The sequence below is a fragment of the Anomaloglossus baeobatrachus genome, chromosome 3, assembly GCF_048569485.1.
Source record: "Anomaloglossus baeobatrachus isolate aAnoBae1 chromosome 3, aAnoBae1.hap1, whole genome shotgun sequence".
Classification (NCBI taxonomy): domain Eukaryota; kingdom Metazoa; phylum Chordata; class Amphibia; order Anura; family Aromobatidae; genus Anomaloglossus; species Anomaloglossus baeobatrachus.
In genome coordinates, this window is record NC_134355.1 from 195,363,364 (window position 1) to 195,375,747 (window position 12,384).

The following is a 12,384-nucleotide window of genomic DNA, read 5'->3' on the forward strand; positions in this document are numbered from 1 at the left end:
GGTTTTCTTATTGGGGCTTTGAGTGCCTGAGTTCTTCTCCTTTTATTTATACTTTTCTTCTGAGCACCTAATTGGTGATGCGAGGTTTTATTCATTATTTTTTATTGATGATGTGACTGCAGACAGAAGCAGCCGCATGAATTCAGAAGTGTACAGGGTGATACTTTCTGCTCTGATTCAACCAGATGCAGCAAGGTTGATTGGACGGCGCTCTATAGTGCAGGTGAGCAATGACCCAAAACATACTGCAAAAGCAATCCAGGAGATTTTTAAGGCAAAACGGTGGAATATTCCTCTATGACCAAGTCAATGACCACATCTCAACCACATTGAGTATGCATTTCATATGCTTAAAGCAAAATTTAAGGCATAAAGATCCATAAACAAGCAACAGCTAAAGTCAGCTGTAGTAAAGGCCTGACAAATCAGGAAACCCAGCGTTTAGTGAAGACTGTGGCTTCCAGACTTCAGGCAGACATTGGGTGCAAAAGATTCTCTACAAATTATTAAAAATGACCATTTTATTTATATTCAAGTACATTTGTCTAATTACTTTTGAGCCCCTGAAATGAGAATGCCCTAAATATTTTATGGAATATTTTTGTTCATCCCCTTTTATTAAACCTGAAAATCTACACTTCAATTGCATCTCAGTTTCATTTTAAATCAAAAAATAGTGACATGCAGAGGCTAAATTCTGAAGATTCGGTCACTGTTCAAATATTTGTGGACCTAACTGTAGATGTATGTAATACACCCCTTACATTTCAGTAAATATTTTATTATATCTTTTCATGGGCAACACTGAAGACATGACACTTTGATATAATATAAAGTAGTCAGTGTCCAGCTTGTATAACCGTGTAAATTCGGTGTGTCCTCTTCATAACTTGATACACAGCCATTTATTTTTAAAATTATGGAAACAAAAGTAATTACACCCCTAAATGAAAATGGTCAAATTGTGCCTAATTAGCCATTTTCCTTCCACGGTGTTATGTGACTCATTAGTGTTACAAGGTCTCAGGTGTGTTAAGTTTAGTGTTATGGCTCACACACTCTCTCATAAATTTCACTGCAAGTTCAACATTGCACCTCATGGCAGAGAATTCTCTGAGGATCTGAAAAAAATAATTGTTACTCTACATAAAGATGGCCTATGCTATACAAAGATTGCCAACACCCTGAAACTGAGCTGCAGTAGAGTGGCCAAGGCCATGCAAAGGTTTAATAAGACAGGTTCCACTCAGAACACGACTTGCCATGGTCAACCAAGGAAGTTGAGTGAATGTGCTCCGCATCATATCCAGAAGTTGTTTTTTTTTCTTCAAAATAGATGTATGAGTGCTATCAGTATTACTGCAGAGGTTAAAGGGGTGGGGAGTCAGCCTGTCAGTGCTCAGACCATACACTGCCCACTACATCACATTGGTCTACATGGCTGTCATTGCAGAAGGAAGCCTCTTCTAAAGATGAGGCACAAGAAAGCCCACAGTTTGCTGAAGACAAGCAGATCAAGGGCATGAATTACTGGAACCATGTCCTGTGCTCTGGTGAAACCAAGATAAACTTATTTGGTTCACATTGTGCCAATTGTATGTGGTGGAAACCAAGAGAGGAGTACAAAGACATATCTTGCCTATAGTCAAGCATGGTGGTGGGAGTGTCATGCTACATAAGTGCTGCCAGCTATGGGGAGCTACAGTTCATTGCGGAAACCATGAATACGAACATGTACTGTGACATACTGAAGCAGAGCATGATCCTGGTTTTCTATTCCAGCATAATAATGACCCCAAAACTCCAAGATGACCACTGCCTTCCTATAGAAACTGAGCGTAAGGCTTCTGGACTAGCTAAGCATATTTCCAGACCTAAACCCTATTGAGCATATGTGGGGCATCTTCAAGTGGAAGGTGGAGGAGTGCAAGGTCTCTAATATCCACCAGGTCTGTCATCATGGTGGAGTGGAAGAGGATTCCAGTGGCAATCTGTGAAGCTCTAGTGAATTCCATATCCAAGAAAATTTAAGGCAGTGCTTGAAAATAATGGCGACCACACAAAACAAAGACACTTTGTTTAGATCTTAATGTCTGTATATTATTTAGAAGCAACACCAAATTTGCGCTGTTACACAGGCTATCAAAGTGTCATATCTTCAGGGTTGTCTCATAAAATTATATAAGAAAATATTTACAAAAATACGAGGGTGTACTCACTTTTATGATATACTGTATCATTCATAATCTGAAGGGTAGATCTTAAATAGACTAAAATATTTTATGTGGGTAGTGTACAGAGCATTCGAACATGGCTATTAACACTAGAAGTCCCAGAGAGGGGTCATTTAACATTTCTACCATTGGAACCCTATGGAGCTCGAAATTTCTGAGACTTCTAGTGTTAATGTTGAAACAGTGGTTACAGTACACCCCAAAAACAATTGGTTTGTGTTATTATTTTACGCTTTTAGTGAGCAAGTCAGTAAGGGCATTACAGCCATATATTCAGCACAAAGTTTGTTCCAAAGAAAACTGCAGAGAAAGGAAGATAGATGGAGCAAAAGCACCTGAAAAGGATATGTGAAACGGGTGTGACTGATGTAGACAAGGGGTGCTATATTAACGCAGATCATATGCTGTTACAATCTTTTCAGAGGTTCCTTGTAATTATTCTGTTTCTGTACTTGTCAGTCCAGACAGTATTTCTTTCACAGCAATTTCTATTTATTTACAGGTAGACGTTGGTGTTGTGCATTTCATACCATTAATACAGCCAGAAATTGATCAGCCTTTTAAACTCGTAGAAAAAGTAGTTCGAAATGTCTTCCAGCTCAGAAGAAAATACTGCTACAGAGGAATCTCGTAAGTGAAATATGTTTATTTGTCATAGTGTCATAAATGATAACCTGTGTTTGTAATATCCAGGTATAGAGAACATAATTAGGAGAAAATGGATTTTCAAATTGCATAAAATCTGTAATGCTTTTTTAAAGGGAACCTGTCAGGTGCAATATGTCCCCAGAACCACGAGCAGTTCTGGGTGCATATTGCTTATCCCTGCCTAACTGTCCCTGTATACACTAGCATAGATAAAGAGATCTTTAGAAAAAGTATTTCTAAAGATCTTTTACAGTATGCTAATGAGTGAGGCCACTAGTCCCAAGGGGCGTTATATCCCCGGCTAGTCGGCCCCATTAGCATGTTAGTATGCCCCTGTGGGCATGCTATCATGCTAATGAATGTGCAGCATCACAGGATGATCTCACTCACCTTCCCGCTGCCATCGCCGCCCAATGCTGGATTTCGGCTCGGTGCACATGATCCCGGAGTTTCGGTCATGTGCACTACTTCAGTTTGAACCCGGCTTCATAGTGCGCATGACCCAAACTCCAGAGTCATGCGCACTGAGCCGAAATCCCCTGTTGGACTTGATGACAGCGGAGAGGTGATCCTGTGATGCTTCGTATTCATTAGCATGATAGCACACCCACAGGGGCGTACTAACATGCTAATGAGGGGCGACTGGCCGGGGATATAACGCCCAGGGGACTAGTCCCCGCGCTCATTAGCATACGGTATAAGATCTTTAGAAATACTTTTTCTAAAGATCTCTTTATCTATGCTAGTATATACAGGGACAGTTAGACAGGGATTAGCAATATGCACCCAGAACTGCTCGTGGGTATGGGTGCATATTGCACCTGACAGGTTCCCTTTAATCCACAGCTTATTGTAATTGGTGACATTTACATACTGCTAGGCTACACTCCCACAATTTGGTGAGTTCTTGATGTCGCTGATTTTCTGCAGTATTTCTTCCCATTTCTAGCTAAATCAGGTGACTTGCATTTTTGACAGCGTTTTTAGCATGTTTTGATTGTGATTTTGATGCTGCGGTTTTTATCTTTTTTTTCTATTTGGCATTGACCAAACTTTGACTTGTGCGGATTAAATACTTACTTGATGCTTTTCTGCATATACATTTTTTACCTTCAGATTTTCTGCATCCAATGTTATTCTATGGGAAAACTCCACATATAATACCCAGCATATTCGCAAAAGAAATTGAATTGTGTCACATTTAAAAAATGCACTGCATGTAAGTTTACACACTGTTAATAAAAAAAGAACAAACACACAGTAGGCATGAGATTGCTATAAATCCCATTCTCACCAAATACTCACCTTGGGAACTTCACCTAAAAGTGTTTGGATTGCTACTTCCAATAGGTGGCACTAGAGTCCAAGTCCTCTTCTTTTGCGGAGGCAGTTTACACATGGAGAATAACAGAATTTTTAGAATTTAGCCTCTGCACACCAGTGAATGGATTTCAGAATAAAACCATCAACAGTGATTGAGTTGAAGATTTTCTAGACTAATGCAAGGGGTTTAACAAAAACTTTGCATTATCCATTTAGGAATCGCAGCCATTCTTTCCATTGTCACTCTAGTAATTGTGCCATTTTTATGGTCCAATGTAGGATATTACACTGCTAAATTTGTCATAAAGTAATGATGTATTTGCACCTTTTACGTGCAAAACTCTTCTGAAATAACATATAATCTGTAATATTATACTTTTAATAGCCATTTGTGACTAGGTAAACTGGAGACACTGTGATCGCCTGTTACCCCGCATTACCAGTGTTTGGCTGGTCCTTATCAGTGTTGGCATTTTTTTGAGAGTTTGGTTGGATATCTTGTGAATTTGTTTCATACAATCAAATCTGTTATTCATAAAATCCCTTGCTGATCCCCTATATATTTGGTTAGGGAGCGGTGAAACGCGTCGGTAGAGGAGACAGTGTTTTGTTGGAGACTGCTAAAATCTCTTACCTGTGACCTAAGAAAATGCTATACAGATTTAAATTATGAAGTCCCGTTTTGACAACTTAACTTTTGAATGGAGTTTTGTCAACACTTATATTATCCATCCACACTAGGGGTTGCCATCGAACTGACTACATAAGAATTATTTGGACCGGGGCGATAGCTCTTACAGTTCATTTTTTGTATGTCCTTGTTTGTCATTACATGTTGTTTTATCACACTGTAGGCACGCTGTTTAAGTAGTGGTGTGTGTAACCTGACTAGTAGAGCTAAGGGCTATTTTAGGGACAGCCTCCGTTGAACGGGGGGTATCCAAAAAAATGAAGATACCCTCTGTTTTCAGGAAGGGGGAAATGATTGCATTTAGTTAGGCCCCTCCCCCGATTTATTAGACTATCTTAATTTTTCTCTGCACCCAACTTCCTTACCTCTCACTGTTGAGGTTTTTGTGTGTTCACTGGCACCTACACCAATTGATTTTAGTGTGTCCATGTTATATATGTGTACATGGTATAGTTTGTATATTTAAATTATTTAATAAAGATTATATTTTGTACAGCTGTCATAACAACCCATCAGCGTTTGTGATCATGTTGCGAGCTCGCCGATAAGGGTTTAGAACAGCGGCTGTTAGAGGCAAATGATGGCTGAATAATTAATCTGCCTGCAAAAATACATGCGAGCCTGCATCAAAGGCAGGGAGATGTCTTATGACAAACATACCATACTACATCATAAGTAGTTAAGGGGTTTCAAAAAAATTGTCCGAATTGTTTCAAAAGGACCAGTCAATTGTTTGTAGTAGTTTTTATATGAAAATTAAAGTTTTTCAGCTATTTATCCAATTGAGAAAAAAATTTGCAATAGTTCAAAAATTATAATTTTTTTTGCAATCATGTAAATTAATACATCTTTTTACTAACCCAACAATCATGCCAATGAGGTTGTTTTTGTATTGTTATTTTCAAACATTTAAAGTCTATAAGCTGGTTTTGTTTTTTTTTGTTTTTGATTTCTTTTTTTACTTCACCTGAGAGCACCATGGTGTAGGCAAAGAGACAACAATGTATCCCTTAAGGTCCAGTCACACTAAGCAACTTACCAGCGATCCCAACAACGATAGGGATCGCTGGTAAGTTGCTAGGAGGTTGCTGGTGAGATGTCACACTGCGACGCTCAAGCGATCCCACCAGCAACCTGACCTGGCAGGGATCGCTGGAGCGTCGCTACACGAGTTGCTGGTGAGCTCACCAGCAACCAGTGACCAGCCCCCCGCGCCGCGTGGAAGATGCTGCGCTTGGTAACTAAGGTAAATATCGGGTAACGAACCCGATATTTACCTTGGTTACCAGCGCACGCAGCTACACGTGCAGAGAGCAGGGAGCAGCGCACACTGAGCGCTGGCTCCTTGCTCTCCTAGTTACAGTACACATCGGGTTAATTACCCGATGTGTACTGCAGCTAAATGTGCACAGAGCAGGGAGCAGCGCACACTGCTTAGCGCTGGCTCCCTGCTCTCCTAGCTACAGCACACATCGGGTTAATTAACCCGATGTGTCCTGCAGCTACATGTGCACAGAGCAGGAGCCAGCACTGACAGTGAGAGCGGCGGAGGCTGGTAACAAAGGTAAATATCGGGTAACCAAGGACAGGGCTTCTTGGTTACCTGATGTTTACTGTGGTAACCAGCCTCCGCAGAAGCCGGCTCCTGCTGCCTGCACATTTAGTTGTTGCTGTCTTGCTGTCACACACAGCGATCTGTGCTTCACAGCAGGACAGCAACAACTAAAAAATGGCCCAGGACATTCAGCAACAACCAACGACCTCACAGCAGGGGCCAGGTTGTTGCTGGATGTCACACACAGCGACATCACTAGCAACATCGCTGCTACGTCACAAAAGTTGTTCGTTAGCAGCGATGTTGCTAGCGATGTTGCTTAGTGTGACGGGGCCTTTAGTTTACTGAGTGTGGCAGTTTTGACACAATCAGAGGTTATAGATTCAGCAATGCATCAAAGCTGATTGCTGCCCCCACCCACATCAGGCTCTCTAAGTACAATGTCTATAGACTGTGAGCTGCTTATCGCAAGAGGGGCGTGCCGGACTAGGGCTCACACGCTGCTGTAGTCCAGCAATGATAAGTTTCTGGTACTAAAACAAACATTGCAGGTAAAGACCAGCTCAGACCTTGATTAGAGAGGCATTGCTGAGATTTGTGTTTTAACCCTTATAGCATTTCTTCAGATTACATAGAAAAATCTGCTGACAGATTCCCTTTGTTTATGCTCAACTGATTAGAATTGATTTTGAATAATAATAAATACATCAGACTGCATCATCAGTAAGTGTGGTGTATATATTAATTTAATCAGATTTTTCTATAAATCCTTCTTTTGCAGATTGTTATTTCCAGAAGAGCAACGGACAAAACTTACTGAGCAAATTCTGACGTTAGCTGATGTAGAACCAACAATGCGACCTGCTGAACTGTCAATGAAGCATTTCCAAGGATTATGTAATGCCTATAGAGAACTGTGTGATCGGGATCCAGATTTATTCGCCTTTAACTTTAGAGAAGAACTTCGTCAGAAAAAAATAAAGAGTGAAGATATCTATAAAACTGAAGAAAATGAAATACTATGATTGTAATAGAATCATCAGAATGATAATCCTGATGATCCAGAACAATCATTCTCATGCAACACAGCAATAATGGCCCCAGCAGTAAATTTCTACGTAGTGACTACATGACTCCAGACGTAGTACGCAAATATATTATAAGTGTTCTGTAAAAGTATGAGTAACCATGATAGATTCATCTCATTAACAGGAAAATGATAAAAATCAGCAGGAAATGTTACGTTTTTGGGCCAAATAAGAAATATTACTTCCAGGAACAAGTAGTTATTTCTGTACATTTTATGCAGTGAACAATGTTACTGTTATGTAAAACTCGATTATAAAACTCTTAAACCTGACTTTTCAACTAAAACTAACTTTGTGTTCTTTAAAAGAGTTAGAAAATCCTTTTAGTTTTTTAGGATTTTTTTTTTTACATATAATGCTTGTTGTGCTCATAAAAGCAAAAAATATAATTTTACAAAACTCACTTAAACTAAAAACGCGAGTGTAATTATTGGTAAAAACATGGTGTAAAACTAATTTTCAGATTACAGTGGATGACCAATTGATTAACATTATAACCTATCCAATACATAGGTAATAACTTGACTGTGGTTGGGTGACTGCTGGGACCTCCACCAATTCGGGGAATGGAGAAATGGTTGACTATGCCCTGCAGTCTAGTATAAAATGAATGGGGCCGTGGCATGCATTTGTGGCAGTTGCTGATTTTTACGAGGCCACTTCAGGGCACAGTTCTCTAGGTTTGTTAGGTTCGCATCCAAAGAATGAAGAAATATTTTGCTATGGCCTGCCGATGCATACACAATGAATGAAGTAGTGGCATGCATTTTTGGCAGCCACTGATTCTAATGATCCCCTTCAGAGCACAATTCTCAGCGTTGGTTGGGTTTAGCTGCTAAACTCCCAGCTGTTAGCGTCCTGATTTCTAGGGTTCTAAAAGCTATTACTTAAGAAGCATGACATCTGACACCCAAAACCGCAACCATATATACATTGGATATAAAAGTCTACACTGTTAAAATACCAAGTTTTTGTTGTGTAAATAAAATTACATCAAGAAGAATCATTTCAGAAAGTTTTCTATCTTTGTCACCTATAATCTGTTCAAATCCAATAAGAAACAAACTAAAATTTTAGTTTGAGGTGGAAAATAAAATAACAAACTAAAATAATACTTGTGGATAAGGGTAAACACCCTCTTAGAATTTTGATGCTGTTGTGTTCAGAATTAGCTAATCACATTTAAACTCTTCTTAGATAATAGACAGGACACAGTTGCTATCATGTACCGTGATTAGGACTGATCGAATCCGCCAAAAACCGGGACCGGCGGATCCCTGCCGGATTGAAAAAAAAAAATCTGCATCCGCTCCGGATTTTGGTGCCCATATAAGTTTATGGGAACCAAAATCCGGAGATTAAATACATTTGTGGAAGGGATACGGGGGTAGGCGCGTGCACGGTGTACTCATCCGAGGCTGTGTCATGGCGGCAGACTCCTTCTGGGTTACACTTTTCCCTTCCTGAGCCGACAATTCAGTATTCATTGTTTTGCTCACCCACCAGCACGTGTAATTGATTGCAGTCACAGGCGACGGGACAGCTGGTGGGTGGGGTAAGCAGTGCAAGTCTCTGCGGGTCAGTATGATGAATGTGCATGTTTTTCAGAAACACATGCACGTTCCGGTCAGAAGTGTTCCACTGTGCCGTTGGTGTGCTGTCACACTCGTCCAAGTCTGACATGACATCAGCCGACACAGCCTGCGCTCTCTGAGCATGACCGTGCATGCACACAGAAATACATGCATGCTCCTATCAGAAGTGTGCAGCTGTGCCGGTGATGCGCTGTCAGACTCGTACAAGTCTGACATGACATCAGCCGGCACAGCCTGCCCTCTCTGAACATGAGCATGCATGTACACAGAAATACATGCACGCTCCTGTCAGAAGTGTGTGGCTATGTCGGTGATGCGTTTTGTTTTTTTTTTTCTTTATTATTTATATAAATATTTTAAAAAAAAAGACGACGTGCGGTCCCCCCTAATTTTCATCCCCAGCCATGATAATGCCGGCTGGGGGCTGGTAGTCTCAGCCCGTAGCCACCCGGTATTGCTGCATCTATTAGATGTGACAATCTCGATCCCGTTGCAATATCGGCTCTTCTCGATTGCCCTTGTGCGGTAGTAATAATGGGTTAATAGCAGCACACAGCTGCTACTAAACCCTAGGTTAGTGTGATAGAACAGGCGTCTATGAGATACCTGCATTACACTAACCTGTAAATGACAGTAAATAAACACAGGCAAAGAGAAAAATCCTTTATTTGGAATAAAGTACAAAACACACACCCTCCTTCACCACTTTATTAACCCCCAACACCCTGCAGCTCTGGTATAATCCACACGAGGTCCCACCCTGCTTCAGCTCTGCTACATAGCAGGCAGTCATAGAGCACGACCACTGGATGTGCAGACAATGACTTAGCCGCGATGACTGCACGGCAGGCAGATACTGTCACAGCCTGTAACCAATCACAGACGAGAGGACGGCCGGTGGGCGGGGAAAACATGAAAAGCTGTGTGTATACGATGCACAGTACAAGAAGTGAATGCGCGACCCGGAAGCATTGTGCTGCCATGACACCAAGTCTCGGTAAGTATGAAATGCTGTTTTATTTCTGTTTTTCTTTATTTTTCAATTATTTTTCCCAGTGCCGGATCTGGATCGTGCACCTGGAATTCCGGATCCGACACCCTGAAATCTTTGAAACCGCGCGGATCCGGACTTTTAGGTTATGTGCCCACGGGAGCTTGCTCCTGTGGATTTTGCCGCGGAAAACTTGCGGATTTATCTGGATTTTCTAGATTTTCCAGATAAATCTGCAGGTTTCAGCAAGTACAGACACTCCCCATGTTATCCTATGGGACATGGGGAGTGTCTGTGTCCACGTTGCGGAATGTGCGGCTACCTAATATGCTGCGGATGTCCTGAAGCCGCACATAACTGCATGTCAATTGTTCCTGTGGATTTACCTGCGGAAATCTGCCTTGGTCCCATACTTACCTACCTTGATAGCAGATACCCGTCACTTTTTTCCGGTGCTGAGCATGTCACGGCAGTGGACCTAGGAGCAAGAAGCAGGAGGTGGGCGAGGCCTGCACGAGCTCCGGCCATGTGACAGCCAGAGCTAGTTCAGGCCCGTCCACCTTCTCCTGCAAAGTGCAGACGCTGACAGAGTGACACGGCCGGAGGGAAGTGCTACATGATGGAGGTAAGTATGAACTACCCGATCACTCAGCACTTGTTCTGCGTTGAGGATGCAGTGCCGAAGCCATGGTAATGTATCCTCAATGCAGAATGCCCGCACCATATCCGCAGGACATTCCGCTGTACATCCGCAGCATTGATACAGACAAAGTTGTGGTGCGGTTTTCTGGGAGCTCCTGCGGATATATCCGCAGGACACTTTCCCCGTGGGCACATAGCCTTTCAGTTCGGATCCGCTCAGCCCTAACTGTGATTCTTAATAAGTACATATCTCTAACTGTTCTAGCAGTATTTTCCTGATATTTTCTTAATGTATTTTACCATGAAAGCCATGGTCTGTTAAACAGCTTATTACACAGTAAAGGTATCTGTTGTTGAAAATGATCAATCAAGGAGAAGGGTACAGAAATAAAATTCCATGGCTTTAGATATACCATGCAACACAGTGAAGACTGTTCTCAAGTAGTGCTTAAAGGGGTGGTTCACCCATTTTTTTTATTTTTCCAATGAGTGTCACTTACCATTGTATGCATCTTCTCCATTGGCTTGTATTTCCAGTTCTGGCACTGAGCGGCGCTATCCTGCATGCTCAGTGCCTGTCACATGACCCCCTGGAGCTGTGGCCGCCAGCATCCTCTGACGTCCCAGCTTTTCCGGGCTCTCAAACTTGACGCTTACGTCAGAGGAGGCTGGCATCACTCACACTGAGTGACAGGGCTGTGGGCAGTGACTACCGCATGGCACAGCCCAGCATCGAGGGGAGGATCCGGAGGACGCCAGTGTGGAGCGGTGAAGGCAGAGCTTACCATCGGTCAGCTGTGGGAGGTACGGGCTCCAGTGTGGAGTACAGGGGGGTTTCCTCCGCTGAAATCCCCCCTGTCACGCAAGTATGTGATCACACTGTCCACCCGCCCGCTGTGCTCAGCTGTCAAGAGAGCGGGCGGTGTCGGCAGTGTGATCATGTGCTCCTACCAGCAGCACAGGTGACCGGACGCTGCATGGGACCAATCTGCTCCACTCTGTCACCTGCACAACAAGTCCCAGAGTGGAGACAGTTAGTGACATATAGCACACTATGTGTCAGAGCAGAGCATGACACTGTCTCCACTCTGGGACTTGTTGTGCAGGTGACTGGATGATACATGTCACTAACTTGCTCCACTCTGTGACTTCTGCTACATAGTAACAACTGTATACACTCTCACCTGCACAACAAGTCACAGAGTGGAGACAGTTAGTGACATGTAGCATCCGGTCACCTGCACAACAAGTCCCAGAGTGGAGACAGTGACATGCTCTGCTCTGACACATAGTGTGCTATATGTCACTATCTGTCTCCACTCTGGGACTTGTTGTGCAGGTGACCGGATGCTACATGTCACTAACTGCCCCACTCTGAGACTTGTTCAGGTGAGAGTGTATACAGTTGGTACAATGCAGCAGAAGTCACAGAGTGGAGCAAGTTAGTGACATGTATCATCCAGTCACCTGCACAACAAGTCCCTGAGTGGATACAGTTAGTGACATGCAGCACACTATGTGTCAGAGCAGAGCATGTCACCAACTTGCTCTGCTCTGTCACCTGCGGTGCTGCATGTCACCAACTAAGGGTAAGTTCACACAGTGCGTTTTTCGCTG

At 42.5% G+C, this 12,384-nt stretch overlaps 1 protein-coding gene across 1 annotated transcript in view; it reads left to right on the forward strand.

The window, feature by feature from the left end:
* The window catches only part of TFB1M (transcription factor B1, mitochondrial), a 148,592-nt gene extending 140,082 nt beyond the window's left edge, over positions 1-8,510 (forward strand). Inside the window, exons 7-8 of the mRNA XM_075339673.1 lie at positions 2,737-2,864; positions 7,233-8,510. Of these exons, the coding sequence (XP_075195788.1) occupies positions 2,737-2,864; positions 7,233-7,476 (372 nt within the window). The 3' untranslated portion in view covers positions 7,477-8,510. The remainder of the gene's footprint in view (positions 1-2,736; positions 2,865-7,232) is intronic.
* Positions 8,511-12,384: the final 3,874 nt, after the last annotated feature.